Source organism: Uloborus diversus, chromosome 1, assembly GCF_026930045.1.
Source record: "Uloborus diversus isolate 005 chromosome 1, Udiv.v.3.1, whole genome shotgun sequence".
Taxonomy (NCBI): domain Eukaryota; kingdom Metazoa; phylum Arthropoda; class Arachnida; order Araneae; family Uloboridae; genus Uloborus; species Uloborus diversus.
Window position 1 is genome coordinate 185,096,627 of NC_072731.1, and position 16,487 is coordinate 185,113,113.

Below are 16,487 nucleotides of genomic sequence, written 5' to 3' on the forward strand. Positions count from 1 at the left end.
TGGCGGATAAATTCATACTTCTATACGTTTTTACATAACGATATGCGAAGACGATTTTTTTTTTATTTGACAGTGAAAATTACTTCTTTAAGTTGTGACAAATTAACATTTTATTGTTTTTATCTATTTTTTGAATTTATATTAACTCTTTTTTAAAATTATTTTTTGGCAACAGGGGAAAAACAAACGTTTTTTCTTTTCTTTTTTTTTCTTTTTTGATATGATGTATTTATTTTAAGTATTTTATTAATTTTAATTCTTTTTTTTTTTCTTCTTTTTGAAAGGGGCTAAAGATTCTTTTAATGGAAAAAAATGTATTAGCTGCGTTGTTTAAAAAGTGCTGCTATTTTATTTGTTCGTTGATTTATTTTTTACGCATCTAATTCTTTAGATGAGCAAGGCACATTTTATTTCTAAACTTGCTTAAAAAACTAAACTGCTTAAAATATTTTTAAAAATATGGTATAAACAGTTTGCGATTTCAGCCAATTGTGTGAATTTCGATCAGATACTAGAAAGTCGATACTGGTATACGGGAAAAAAGGCTCGTTTAGTTCTGGACGGAACTTCTTGTTTGTTGAATGACGAGTGATAGTTTGATTTTCTGAGTATAAAAGACAACTTGTGTTGCAACTGTTCTGAATGCAGGAATATGTTAAATAAAAGCATTCTATATTAGTTCACTTTTTTGGGTTATCTTTAACAATGTGCACTTTCTAAACAAAATGAATTCAACAGATTTAATTTGAATTCAATCAGTGAGAAAATAAAAAGCTCGTAAGTCAAAAAGGTCATCTTTTAATACAACCATATTCATAACAATCATACAAAATAATTTATTCATATCACAAGTCTTTACACGTGAAGCAATGATTTCAGACAACACACTTCTTATATATTATCCAGTTATTACTTTTATATACAATCTCATTATCTATATACATATGTACACAAAATAAAAAATCATAAGATCTCTGCATTAATTGTTCGTTTTAAAATGCATATTTATTTTTTAAAATATTTTCATAGGTTAAACTAGTGATTTCCATACAGTGCGCCGAGACTCCTAGGAGAGCCGTGACATCTTTACAGAAATGCCACTAAAATGTTTCCCTAACTTTAAAAAAAAAAAGAGATTTATTTATTTTAAAACTTTTAAAATAGAATAAACTTCCGATTATCGGCGGTCGGATTATACGCGGGTATTTTGACCTTTTTTTTTTTTTTTTTTAAGTTGATGACTTACAAACTAGTAAACGTTTTTGTAAAAATTTAAGAATTGTATAAATATTATAGTCATTAAATGATTTTTTAAACTTATAATTGTGCTACTGTTCGGTTTTAGCTTTTAGATACATTTTTTACATTTAATGGTATAGTATTTAGCTATAATGTAAATGTATCTGTGACTGTAATGAATTTTTTTTAGGTATTATATACACTAGTATCGCTTTTTTTCTATAATTCGGATTATTCTAGGTTTTCACGTATCCGCGGTTACCGTGCCAACCTATTCCGCGGATAATCGGGAGTTTACTCTACTCGTATTTCTAGGCGATCGTATAGTGTTAATATGTACTATGCAATGCAGGTGCTCGAGTTTTGTTCATTTTTATTTGTTAGTTATGATTATGCATACTATAATTTGGAAAAAAAATCTGAGGGAAAAGCTAATTCCAAAAAGGCGCTTAGGCAGCCGTATAGTATAGGTATGTAGTATGCAATGCAGGTGCTTGAGCTTTGTTTATTTTTATTGTCAGTTATGATTGTTCATACTATACTTTGGGAAGGGTTCTGTTGGAAAAGCTAATTACGAAAAGGCGCTTAGATTCAAAAAAGCTTGGCAAGCATTGGATTAAGCAATGAATGCTGAGCTACTCCAATGAGCATTTCCCAACGATCCGGTGATTTGGTTACTATAAATAGTTTACAGCAAATAGATTAAAAACTTGTTAGAATAACATACAAGATTTTACCGCCATTTAAAGGATAACAACTGTCAACTTTCAGTTCTACTGCAAATACTGGAGAGCAGCCATCTTATGTGAGAAACAACTGCGGCCTATTCCCACCGGTTGGTACATTAAATCTATGAATATTGCACATAATAAACGAATTCACACTAACATATTGACAAGAAAAACATTTACATCTATGTTTTAGTAACACCATGTTTCCAGTAAGAGAAACAAATAACAGAGCAACTAGACAGCATAAAAAAAGAGGACAAAAAAAAAACTATAGATATTATCTTTTTTTTTCAATAAACCTGTAAAAGTCGTTAGAAAATTTACATCTAGTTTTATTTCAGTAGTTTTCAGATATTCACATTAAAAGAACTTACATAATAAATTCAGCAATAAAACTTACCTAAACTTAAATAATTAAATATGTTGGTTTTAATGATTTTTATTGCACTTTTGCAGGCTTGCAGTTTAAATATACAAAGATTTATGTACTAGCTTATTTGTCAAATTTTCCAGTACATTATGAATTCGTTGCCTCAAAACAATAATAGGTTATTCTGAGGCTTGTCTGTTTTACTGTTACTCTAATGCGTCTAAGTATTATTTCTTAAAAATTGTAATGAAAAAATACACACACAAAATGACCGGTAACATGATTAATGTGGGAATATTTCTGTAAGACATACATATGATTTTAACAAGTTGTAATTTTTTTTTTTTTTTTGAATACGTAGATTTTTTATTTAGGAACTTCCATACGTGTAATAACTGCTGCACTAAAAATATTTCAAGTTAGGATTATTTAAAGATCAAATCTGATCAATCTCCTTGGAAAACTCAATAATGTTTTAAATGCCTTTTTGATGCAATGGGATATTTATGTTTAAAATAAAACCCAGCTAATATCAACGTTTCCAGATGCTGCCAGTAGTTTTTTATTTCGCCTAGTTATTTTAATGCAAGTTCAGACGAACTACAATATAACTATTTAAATGCCATAAAAATATGCTTTTACGTTTTATTGAGCAAAATACCGAAAAATATTAAAATAAATACATATACGTATAGGAATTAATGACAATTGCAATATCTTCTTTATATATGTCGTCGCTTCAGAGCAGCAGTAAGAGATATCTAATCCCAGAAATAATACTAAGATATCTTAACGTTGCTCTGAGGCGACGATGTGTAAAATGTTCTACCATCTTCAAAAAAGCACGCTGATATTTTTGTTTTTCTTCCAGTTTTACAACTTTTTCACCATTTCCGAAATTAAAAATAATTTCATTAAACTATTATTTTGAGGCACTGTTGCCTTGTATAATGCCACCATTTTTTTCAGCACACGGACACAGCTTCAAAAAGATTTTCTTAATTGTGGCCTCGGAAAACATTTCTTAAATGGTGGCCCTTTGAGGAAAAGTGGCCTTCACCACGCCTCAAAAGGCTAAATGCTTTTAAAATATATTCATCGCTTAAACAAAGTTTGAAAACTGTTGAAATTTACAAATTTGGGCAAGATATTAATTTGACGGAAGGCAAACTCTTTGGAGGTCCATTAGAATAATTAAATTCAATTTTGCAAATTACAAAAGTTGGTAAAATAATCATGATAACGTCCTTAGAGACTGCAAGATAATTACTACAACTGCGAGTAAAAGACTCCCATAAAATGGAATTAGTTGTAGCGCACCATCCGAAACTGGATCAATCATTGTGGCCGTGGTGAAGAAGGACAATGGTAGTTCTGTAAGTAAAGTTGGGCTGTGCTGATGAATAAGTTCTTTGAGCTTTTGTGCTTCACGGACACAAGCCTCCACCTGTAGCAGAGGAAAAGATAACTATGTTGAAATACAAGCATTTGTTTCTGCTATAGGAAAGTTGAATGCAAATATATACATATAAAAGGAAGATTTTATGTCTTCTGAGTAGGAGTGCGACATCGATGTCGATGTTTTGGAAACATCGATGTTTTTGTTAAAACATCGATGTTTTACTTTCGATGTTTTGGTCCATCGATGTTTTGGTTTCGATGTTTTTACGATGTTGATGTTTTTGCATTTTAATGGAAAATTATCATAAAATTTGCTCCAATTTTCTCGCTAGGTAATTAAGTTTACTTATGGAATTGCCAAAAAAAAAAAAAAATTTTTTTTTGGAACCCATTTTATAAGATTAATTTTTCTGTGTAGAGGATGATTTTTGGGAAGGTCACTACAAGATAGTAGAAGACTAACTAGAGAGTGAGGAAGAGGTCAAAGCTATTGGAAGAACCTGACACTGGTAGTCTTATGCCAGAACTTGCAGTCTATTTCAAGGCTCCAGTTCTTAAACTAAAGGAAAATCCTATACGTTACTACGGTGAAAATTATAACTTTAAAAATTCAGAGCTGGTAAAAGTTGCTTTAAAGTATTTGATCGTGATGGCAACTTTTGTTCCATCGGAAAGAGATGTTTCTCTGAGTGGTGGGATAGTCTGCGAAAAGAGAAATGCGCTTCTGGGGAAACAAAGTAAACAAACTTCTTTTTCTCCAAACTGTCAACACCAATATTTGGGGTTACTTATCGATTTCCCCCAACAAGTCGTCCCTCTATTACTTACAAGTGTGCTTAATTATTAACTAACAGTGCAATACATATTTCTTGCTCTTAAAAATAATTGTTAGAATTAACTTAGTATTTTTAAAATAATTAGCACAACTTTTTCTCATCATTCAACTGACGGTGATGTATGCTTATGCGGTGAAGTGCTATGATACATTTTTTCTCGGACTCTTTTCTGATGTAAATTTACTTTGTTTCATTCAGTTTGACAATATTTAATTATTATTATAACTGGTTTGTATTAATCGGTGCTTGTCTTATTACCAATTTTTGTCCTATTATAATACCAAGATGTTGTGAAATTATTCTTATATTCATGATTTGAGGTTCAGTATTTTCAATATATTCGTCGGGTACGTATTCTTTTGTATTGCTTAAATTTGTGTAGTATATTCAAAAATGTATGTTATACATTGATAAAAAGATCGATGTTTTAAAACATCCATGTTTTTTGGTCGATGTATCAATAGCATCGATGTTTTAATTTCTAACATCGATGTTTTGAAACATTGATGTTTCGCCATCGATGTCGCACCTCTACTTCTGAGTAGTAAAATTATGCATCAAGACTTAAGGGCAATTCCACGGGTCACTGACTAACATTTTAAAAGCAGAACAGTATGAATTTTGCAATCTTCAACGTAAAACATATATTCTCCAAAAGGTAGTTTTCTTGGATTATATTGTATTTTTAAAGCTGAATTTAATAGCATAGTTGAATTCTTTAAATTTATTTTGGATGCTTAAAAAAATGTTAAAAGCATGGCAACTAATAGGCTACTTTTCAAAATGTCAGTCAGTTTCCACGTTTTTAACCATTTTAAGAATAATTTAAACTGCATTTCGGAAGTTCAACTACATACCATTGAATTCAGCTTAAAAGTGCAATAAGCCAGGGGGAAATGTTTCCACAGCGCATAGCTTACGTTAAATGTTACAAAATAATAACTGTTTTACTTCTAAAATGCCAGTCAGTTACCTGTAAAATTACCCTTAAATAATTTTGAGTACTAAGTATGGGATAAAAGTGCCTTGCATAAAGTTAAACATATCTTCATTTGCTACTCGATAAAGAATAACTAAGAAAAGAGAAAGAAATTAAGTAAATGCTATGCAGCCCCTTTAACGAAATTCTCAAATCTTGAATACATTATCTGAAACATCACTCGGTTTAAAATTCTTTGAAGATTCATACTGCAACTCTTAATTTATTCAGCCTATTACCTCCTCTTTGTTGTATTCTAGATATTATTGCTTGTGAAGGTTACAAAATATACTTAAAGAACTTCACTGTTAAAAATCTATTTTAAATATATCTGCATGTACAACCTCTCTTGAAGAAGTTTCCTTCGCATGGCGGAGGCAGTGGGTTCGATTCCCACGGAGCCCTGGATGTGATTTCCTTCACTTTGAGTTGTAACCATTCCTTTGATTGTCTGGAGGCAAAGTACTTTGTACGCGGTCTTCTATGTACTATATGAAACTAAATACCGTCTGTATTAATAAACAAAAGCATGAACATATCTACGTATATAATCATGGGCAACATTTAATACGTTAAGGTTAAAAAAGATAATGCAACAGGAAAATTGTCTCTTATGAGAAACAAGAGTTGATGGATATAAAAATATCATTTAATGAAATCACGTCTAAATACGACAGTTCGAAAGTCTTATCTAAAAATTTGAATGTTTGCTTTTCTTAAATTTCCACACTCAGATAGCTTGGAGAAATTTTCATATAAAATTTGTTCAACTCCATAAATAATTTTTTTAAAGTTTTGATTTTAAAATTACAATAAAAAATAAAAAAGATCTTATGATCATCTCAAGTTTTACATCACTTTAAAGTTGAAAGAAAAAAACTAAGTGAGATGGATCTTTGTCAAAGATTTTACAACAAATAAAACTCCTGTGCTTGCTATTAAAAATATTTTCAAAAATTTAAATTCCTATCTAACACCGATTCTGCAGGCAATGTTCCGTTTTAAAAAAGCAAAAAGAAATATTTATTATGACAAAAAGCTAGAGAAGCTAAAAATATCATGTTTGATTTCGGTATCATCATTACGTAAGGTATAAATGAAAGTAATCTGTTTTGAACGATTAAAGCCGTGAAAAAGGTATAAAAGTTCCAGGGCCGGACTGGGTGATCGACAGGGCGCGGGAAAGCTGAGTTGAAGGGCGCCGACTGAGCCTCCATAATATCTAAGAAATTAAGATTTAGTGCGACCATTTTAAAAGGATAAAAATTCATTGAGAAGCAAATAAAGCCCTTTTTTGTTGCTGAAAATGTCTAAACGAGAAGTCATATTTTTTGCAAGTTCAAAAATAGTAGAAGAGACCTCCCCCCTCCCCCCAAAGAGTGTTGGTACATCCCCTTAAATATTAATGATTACCCCCTAGAAAGAGACTCTCCTAAAAAAAGAGAGGAAAGACCACCAAAATACACCTTGAAAATGTGAATAACGTCGCGGGGGCGGTTGGGGGGAATAATTTTTAATTTCGAAGAATGAGAAGTTTTGCTAAATGTTTCTCAACAGAAACTTTTTCCGAAAATTCATTGCTTGTTCGTCTTTCTTCTGAAATGCATCATTCACTAGTTCAATAGCATTAAGTAACAACACCTCTTGCAGTAATACTTTTTTTTGTGTTGTCGATTGAATTTTTTTCACTGGTATCTGCTGTTGTTTTAAAACATGACGCCAGGGACGTAACTAGAGGGGGGCAGACAGGGCTCGCGCCCCGGGCGCCAGATTTCAGGGGCGCAAAACTGACTAAGTAAATGCATGAATATATTTTTACCCAAGGAAAAAGTGAAAAAGAAACAACTTAGTAGAGATTAAAAAAAAAAATAACCCTCAGGACAGGCACAAGCTGACAGAATGAAAAAGATAACGGAAAGCAGGTAGGCGCAGTAAATGGCATAAATGCATTTTCTTGTGACCAGTTCTTGTTACATCTCAGCTAAGAATCACCCAAAAACAGCGGAAATGCTTAAATCTGCTTCGTCCTCAATAAAACCATAATAAAACTGTCAACGTGATGTCCCTTATTACATAAGAACGAGAACTAGTCTACCCTACTGGCCTTAGGTATAAAATCGTTTTACACCACCAGCTCAGTTATTCCATCCGAGGACTGCAGTTTCGTGCTTTTTAGCACTCATCAGCCCGGAATAGAAATCACTTGAGCTGGAGGCGAAAAACCTCTTAAGAGAGCCTTAGCCCTGGCTTAGGGCGGTAACTCACTACTAAATCAACGTCAATAGGTGGGAAATCAGCCAGTTTTCACAGCTCTCAAACTTGAATTTCGTTTCGTTACTTTTGATATATATTTAACATTAAAACATTAAATGGAAGTAACTTGGAAAAAAGGATGCTGAAAAAATGTAACATATATAATAATAATATTTTTAAAATGCGTTTTTTTTACGAAAAAAGAAAAGAAAAGAAACTGCAGGCACAGATACGTGTTTCCGTGTTGCAAGGAACTCTTTTTTCAAAAGCTGATTCCTTTATACTGAGAAATGACCCTGCTCTTGTAGCCCCCAAAATATGTGTTTTTTTAAACAAGTTTTGCGGTATGCTGAAGACAAAATGTTTTCCTATTACTATAAAATGCAGGAATTCTTGTGCAGCAACTTTTGGTGCCTCCCCCACCCCCTCTCCGCTCCCATTTTTTTTTTTCACTCTTTTATCAGTTCTATGGAAACATGAAGTTCATGCAATTTCAGGAACAAGCATTTGTTTTTATGGAGTAACGAAAGTTACTCGTACATTATAAGATAAGTATTGAAAATTAAATTTGAATGCATTTTATGTAAATTTTACGCTTGATTCATGTGTAACTGCATCGTCTGCGCAATAGTGTGCTCTATTTATATTTGATAGATAAAATATAGATTAAAATGCTAGGGGTCTGCCGCCATCTGCTCGCCCCTAACGTTCACCTATCCCCTATTATTGCTTTGAAATCCTATTTGGCTCTCGAAGATTTAAATTGTCTGTTAGGAAGAATTAGATTAAAATACGCGTTGCAGTTAAAGCAAAATGAAATTCCCGCTCCCCCTCTTGTGGAAAATAGAATTTAAGTTAAGAGCTCATTATAATTACTAACAACGTAATAGATCATTATAATTGTAACAATAATAAAATCCCGCTCTTACACAACGAAAAAAAGAACTTGATAAAAATACGCATATAAAATTTATTTTAAAACAAAAACGCTTCAAAGAACAACCCTACTAAAACCAACTTAAGTAAATTGCACAAACTTTCTCAGCTGTAGGGGCTAAAGAGCTCCTGAGCAGTTTTGTACGTTTGAAACACCGTTTTCAAATTCATCTTCTCCAATAACATTTCCCGCTATAGCTCCGGGCTTGAATTGAGTTTAGCCAATGACTTCCGATGAAATAGAAACTCCTATATTTATTCATTTACTGTTCTAATTAAATGAGAAAATTGGATCAAGCTTCACATGATACAGAGAAAAACATTTTTAGACTGATATAAAAAAAAGGGGTTGTGGGGCTGTGAATAACATAAAAGGGCTGTGAGAAATCTTTCATCCCCTTAAAAGTATGCATGGGAAGTTTTAGATTAAAAAATGAATTTCGAAAAAGAAAAGAAAAAATACCCTTAATTCGAAAAAAAAAAAAAAAACTCTCCGAGGTGCAAACCAAAGGGGTCCGAAGTAATTGTGTCCGAAATGTCAAAGATGAGGTGGTTATGGGGTCTCCTGGGCATGGGACAGCCACAACCCAATTTCTTTGACGTTATGTTTTTAAAAATACGTATCGAGAGGTTTTGGAGAATTTTTCAGAATTTAAATCTTAGTATTTTTTATAAAGCTGTTAAAAATCTACCTTTTGTTCTACCATTGAGATGGGTATCACCCGGGCTGAATTCCCCCAACCCCCTCCCGTCGTAGTGACGCTATTGATAATTATGTATGTATGTGGGCGTGTTTTCAGTGGATTTTTTGTGTAATATATATTGAAAGATCTGATGATGACATTATCAAAGAATTTTTTTCAAGGGGGGGGGGGGCGCCAAAGCGAGGTCTTGCCCCTGTTCGAAACTGACCTAGTTACGTCCCTGCATGACGCTATCATTTTATTACATGAATTTGTCGGTTCTTTAAGCTGACGAAGTTTTCTCCGTGCGATCAATATTCATGCTCAGATTTTTTTTTTCGCTCTTTCAGCTCTTTTTTTTTTTTCGTTTTGTCCCTGCATATGCTAGTTTGTCATTTTCGACAAAATGCTTCTGCAATTTAAAATTAAAAAGAGATGTATGTACATGACAATTCAAACTGTTGTCCGTTTTCAAAGACTGTTTTAAAATATTTTTTTCCACTTTATTGTGCTAAAGTTCAAAACTCAAAAAGAATAAATTAAAAATATCATTTCATAAGTAATTTTTTTTTCTTTGGATTGTTAAAAATCTTTGCATCTCTGCATGGTGTTCTTTTAAAGCATTTTAGTTATGCAATTATTTTGAGAGTAAGAGCGAGTGGTAATGAATATCAGGCCATTACTAGTTTTTATAAATGCACTTTTTAAAAAAAAGGTATGTTTTTGGATGAATAGCAATACAAAAAAGGAATTCAGTCATGAAGGGGAAACTTGATTTTACAAATTGGGTAAATCAAGAAATATTATAATTTATCAAAAATGAAAATTAATAAAGAGTAATTAAGATGAAGAATTTAGTGCGGATATAACATGAGACATGACATTAGTGATTAATTGATTTCAGTCCTCAAAATCAAAAGATTATTCGAATTATGTTTACGCATTTGTTTTGTACTTATAGTATTGCTTGTTTTTCTTTTTTCATCTCACATCTCAAATGTCAAATTTTATACGAATTATGCATTTGTAATGAAATTGGCTTATGTATGCTATAAAGTAACTGCTACCATGAAAATGAGTTAAAATATCATGTTTTTTTTCTTAATGTTTGCAAGACATATTTTTTATAAATAAAACATAAGTAATATCTAGAGTACTTAAAATCTATTTTTAAAGTCTGATTTTTTTTTTCAAATCCTATATTTATTTATTTTTTTTATTAGTAACATGATCATGTCATAGCAAATATCTTGGGGGAAAATACAACCAATCGAACTCTAACTCATCCAGTGCACCTGATCGCCTTTTTGCAATACGTAATAAATGATATCATTTTAATAACACTGAAACTATTGGGAAAAGCTTGAAATTAAATTATTTGAGAAATCATTTTTTATGTATGGATATACATTTAAAACTACTATTATTGTTTGTGACCATTATAAGGAATAAATGAATTGATTTGATTAATCAATAAAACTTTTGCAAGAAAACTCAAAGATTTCAGTTTAAAAGAAGAACAAATAAATTTCTTGACCATGTCCAATTTCTCCTTGCCTCCTTTTTTCATTTAAGAATTCCTTTTTTTTTTAAAGTAAAATTAAAATTACAAGTTTTTTGTTAGCATAAGAAAACAAGAGGGTTTTTCGTAATGATATTTTTTCCTCCACATTCTTAAATCAGGATCTAATTTCTGAAAATTCATTTCAGAAATTCTCGCTGTCCAAAGTGTTATATTTTTAAAGTATATGTATAGCAAAAACGAACATTTTAAACGTTTGTATTCATTTTCATGGCATTGTTGTCTTAAAGTTTCGAGAACTTTTTGAGTGTCAGATTTTGATTTTGAAAACTGACGCGACCGACCTAGACAGAGCCGTCATAAAAACTACCAATCATATTAAAAACAGAGGGACGATGAAAAAAAAAATAGTTCAAGGACAAGCTTGATCTTAGTAGTTTTTACTTTTTAAAATAATAGTTTTCAATTGATAACACAAGACCTTTCAACTTATCTGAGTGAGTTGTTTTTTTAACCATATGTATTGTCGAAAATTTTGCAATATCATTTGTTATTTCGCAGCACATAGATCATAATGCCATTAATTATGAATCATAGATTGTAATTCTATAATTTAAGATTATACATGAAGGAAAATATTTTCGCAATAAAAAGAAAATGAAAACTGAAACGAGTAACCTACTGTTGAAAAGATCCTTGACTTAATATATCCAATTTTGCTGCCGCTTCAAAATTACTTGTTCACTAATGCAAAAATCTGATCCAAATGACTCTTCGATTCATGTAAGTAACGGCAATTGGAAATCTGTAGTCTAACTGCATAAAATTTATGATAGTTGTCCTCCCTTGTCCAACAGAAATCCACTGCTACGAATCCCCCAGGACCCAAGCATCGCAGTTCCTTATCGATATAAAGCATCTTAAAAGGCGTTATTTAAAGCCATAAAACAAGTGTGTGGTCTACATGTATGCTCCCTTTTTTCTGCTTACCAAACGATAGTTAGTCAAAAGCTCTTGCACAGTACAAGAATGCTTCGAAAGACCCTCATAAAATGCTGTAATGGTTAGAATCTTTAGCTTTTATTCTGTGAAAAAAAAGTGCTGTTTATTTTTTAGGCTTTATACTATCCTGATATGTAAAAACTAACTGCAGATAGAAAACGAATAAGGTTACTTCGATATTTCTCACATTACATTTCTAATATAGTCTTTCTTGACTCTTATTAATATTTGTTATAAGAGGTCACTACTAGGTCTAAGTATTGACAATATGAACCTAATTCTGAGTATAGTAGTACGTATTGATTCCATGGTGTGGGGTGGGAAATATTGGGGTACGGGCGGGCCTATCCCCTGTAAAATTTTCAAATTAGAAGTCTTAATTCTAAGGAGTCTTGCATTTCAGCTTCATTTTTATCAAAAACTTGTAATTCCACTTTGGGTATCACCCCCCCCCCCAGACAGTCAAACGCGAGGTGGACACCCCCCCCCCCTTCACGACATCACAAGTAATAGCTTTGCGTTTTACTTATTAACAACATCGTTATACATTCCTTCTTCAAACTCAAACTTCGTTCCGCTCAAAATGAATTGCATTGTTTCATTGATGCAAAGTTTATCAATAATAACCTTCACAAGTCAACAGGATAGCGAGGGGTGGGGGGCGCGGTATCGAGCTTCATCTGAGGGAAAACACAGATTAAAAAACTTCCCAAAATGATATAAAGGCAGCATAAAATGTAATAATATTATGATTTTATGCAGGAATTCAAATATTAATATTTTTACGGTAGTATTGTAGCTTGTATAAGGGCGACAACCCTCCACCGCCAGGGCAATGACGAACCTCCTCCAAATACTAAGCAGCGCTCCCCCTCCCGAGAACTTGACCCCCAAAATGAGATTTAAAAAATCTCTTAAGTTAACTCGTAACAATTTCAATGCCGAAGGTTATGCCATGACCCCCTTCCTTTGTACACACATCTGGCTAAAAAGACAGTGAAAGAATTAAATCCAACAAAAAAAACTGGTATATGTTTTGAACACAAAGATCTAGAACTTGTAATGATTTTAATTGACAAAACTTAGTTTAAAATCGAAAAATGTTTTATCTTTAAAATTTTTCGGCATCTTTATTGTGTTTAGTCCAGTAATTCCTCAAATGTGCCCAGGGGAGCCCTGCAGTCCTCCTAGGACCACATCGAAAATTAACTATTTTTTCTCAATTAATTTAGACTTATTATTTGTGAAACTTTTTTTTTTTTTTACAGAGTCTCTGCAGGATAAATAAGGGCTATTCAATGCAGATACACGACTCGTATTTATTTTTGACTGCCAGTTACAAGTCATACTTTTATTTTGGGAAGGGCGCCATGCGAATATCTTAGTTCCAAAAAGGGCGCCATGACTCCAAAATCTTGGAATCACCGTGCAGTCTTGTCCTAAAAGTTATTTTGTGAAGAGACAAAAAATACGACATCTGACTTCTGTCATCGTGTTCATCCATCCACTAAATTATTGCTTTTATGCGGCTTATTTCGACATTACACTATTTTTAATGCGCAGATTTCAAAAATTAACATTATTTGTCTTCTTGCTTCTATTGCACTCATGATTATCGTTAGCAGAACAGGGAGTCATGCTATCCGCTCTTTTACAGCAACTTAAGTATAGTCAATAAATCAAACCATTCTCGTATTTTTGACCATAGATATGTGCTGTTACTTTCACCCTCACATCCCTTTTTTATTGGGGAAACACCATGGGTCCGCTTTTGTCCTCAGAATTGAAACTTGGAGCAAAAGATAAGCCACAAACGATGCCCTGGGAGCAGACCGTTTACGAAACGAGAGGGGACTAATTGCCTTTATTGGGGGCAATAAAAAGGAACGTTTATATAAATAAGAAGACCATTGCTTTTGCATGTCAAAATATTCACATGCAAAATCACTTCTTTGTTCCACATAATTTATTTTCATTTTGCTAAAACATTGTTGCGAAAAATAAGAAAAGAACAAAAGGGCGCCTTTCGAGAGGGCGCACCGGGAAAAGTCCCGGTCAAGTCTATGGCCAGTCCGGGCCTGAAAAGTTCTAATATGGTTTCGATAACAAGACTGTTGACTTTGGATATTTGGGTTGAAAAAGTGGAAGTTGACGGTTGACCTTGAACGCTAGGGTTGAAAAAGTAGAAATTAGCGGTTGACCTGGTACGCTTGGGTTGAAAAAGGAGAAATTGACGGTTGACCTAGGACGCTTGGTTTGGAAAAGGAGATATTCTTGTTACATCACAACATAAGTAACTGCATTGTTAAAGCAAACCGGCTTTCTTTATTTAAACAAAGAGAATCGGTTAACTTTTCAGAAAGTCATCTCATCACAGCCATTCTGTACTAACTTGAGTTTTCTTCTTGAAAGGTAAATTCTCAATTCGTAGCACAACGGAAACGATTTAAGATCGAAACCAGAGATTCTTGAGTTCAGATCTCTTCGTTGCAGTCGAAGAATCGTGAAGGGTTCATTATTATTATTATTATTATTAAATACGCCATCCCTTTGTACATATTCAACAATGTTAAATTTAGCAAATTATGGGGTATAAACAAAAAAGAAAAAAAGAGGTAGATGAAGGACATCTTACCTGCAACTTGGTGGGACTGTCCGCGATCGCGATGACTAGAACGACGATGTCGGACTCCAGACTGAGATAGGCGAAAAGCTCACATTCTGTGACCTTCACGTGCTCTCGTAGCTTTTCTGCGATGGTCTGTATTACAACCGGATCGACATCCCTAATTGAATCTACAGCCCAATCTGACAGCTTCTGACTATAAAGCACACGAAGAGCAACCCCTACAGGCAAAAAAAAAAATCTTCATAATATATTGCAGACATTAATTTATTTGTTGTCATTTGGAATTCAGATCATGAATGTTTTTATGGTTTTCTTAGTTAATATATTAACCTTACAAGAACACGTTTCAAATTTTTTTCAAAGAAGTGTAACTTGAGAAACTGACTTGCAGAATCTTTAGTATGCCCCGATGGATAAAAAATTGTTAAAGTAAAAAGAAAAAAAAAAAAGGTTAAACTTTTTAGCTCATTTAATAAATTAAAAAGAGATTAAGTTATCAGTTCATGTACTTAATAAAAATCGTATAGAGGCAAAAATACTTCATTCAGTTTTTATCTTCAGAACATTCTGCACCAAACGAGTTCCAGCTTTTCATAACTCAAACATCAGGTATTTTGTTACATTAAGGTAGAGGAGAAAATTTTGCTTTTATATATGTTAGTGCGTGGTGCTTACTTTTACAACTGCATTAATTCATTTAATTGATATTAGAGGGCAACAAAAGTAAAACTAATTATTTTGGAGTTAAGCACGCTCTTGTAATATGATGGTACAAAGCACATGGAAAACGTGGATGACAATTCTGATGGAGTTTCTATGCTCAGGTCAGGGCTTAATTTTCCAGCAAAAGAAGTGTGGAATCCCTGTAGACCCCAGAACTCATTTTCGAGCTTAAGTAGCCTAAATGTCCTCCAAAGTATTAAAATTCACATAAAATGGAGAAGAAATAAAGAAGCTCAAATCTTGTGAGCTGCCGTCGAAATTAAGCCGTAGCTCAAATGCAAATGAATGTTTTTAGGAGAGAAAAATATTTGCAACGTTTAAGGGCAAAAATTTGTAATGTAGGCTCATAGAACTTTTGCTATATGGGTTAATCTACTTGCTTCAATTTATGACTCTACACTAACCGACACTTGTAAGGTATTGCTTCATTTTTCTGGTAATTTCACTCTTAAAGCCGAAGTAAAATTTAAAAAAAAAAAGAAGAAAGAAAGAAAGAAAAACTAGAATCACAAATCTTACCACAAATAGGACAGCAGCTACCCGGAGGAAATACTTTTGGACAGTGTTCGGACGGCAATGGGGCACATTTTATCCCTCCACAAGGATAATTTTTATTATCTGCAAAAAAAGTAAAGAAAATTTATCTTAATTTATTTATTTACATCTATATTTACATGTTACTGTGTAAGTTCAAAGCCTGATAAATGTCAACATATGTGAGTGAATATCAACAGACGCAAATTTTAATATTTGACACTAAATCACATAATACTACTGTTACGTAAAACTTGGATTTTCTTCAATGTTTTTTTTTTTCATTGCCGGGGTGCAATAGGTTTTCCGTTTGCAGCTACAAAATTTTCAATAGTTAGGAAGAAACACATTTATTAATTGAGGCAGTGAGAAGCAAAGAGATATTAGTACAGAGTGATCCATAAAACATGAAAGAGAGTACTTTGAGTTCCTGATTCAAAATTTATTGATGTAAGTACAATTCTCCCAGAGTGAAATAGCACATCTGTTGACATTTCGAGTGAATACTTAAATACCGGAAATAAATATTAAGCATTATGGAATATCTGATCTTGGGAGAACTGATTATCTCCGTAGAAAAATTTTGTAAAAATAATCAAGGTAATGCCGCCATTTAATAGACATGTCATTCAGAGTTCCAAAAAAAAAG

The 16,487-nt window shown here is 32.7% G+C and overlaps 1 protein-coding gene across 2 annotated transcripts in view; it reads right to left on the reverse strand.

Moving 5' to 3' along the window:
- Window positions 1-2,898: 2,898 nt before the first annotated feature.
- Window positions 2,899-16,487, reverse strand: part of LOC129234089 (reversion-inducing cysteine-rich protein with Kazal motifs-like) — a 136,466-nt gene continuing 122,877 nt past the window's right edge. For both annotated transcript variants that reach the window (XM_054867988.1, XM_054867982.1), the window contains exons 21-23: window positions 15,824-15,922; window positions 14,588-14,799; window positions 2,899-3,787 (exon numbers count right to left, since the gene is read on the reverse strand). In XM_054867988.1, coding sequence (XP_054723963.1) covers window positions 3,575-3,787; window positions 14,588-14,799; window positions 15,824-15,922 — 524 coding nt within the window. In that variant the 3' untranslated portion in view covers window positions 2,899-3,574. The remainder of the gene's footprint in view (window positions 3,788-14,587; window positions 14,800-15,823; window positions 15,923-16,487) is intronic.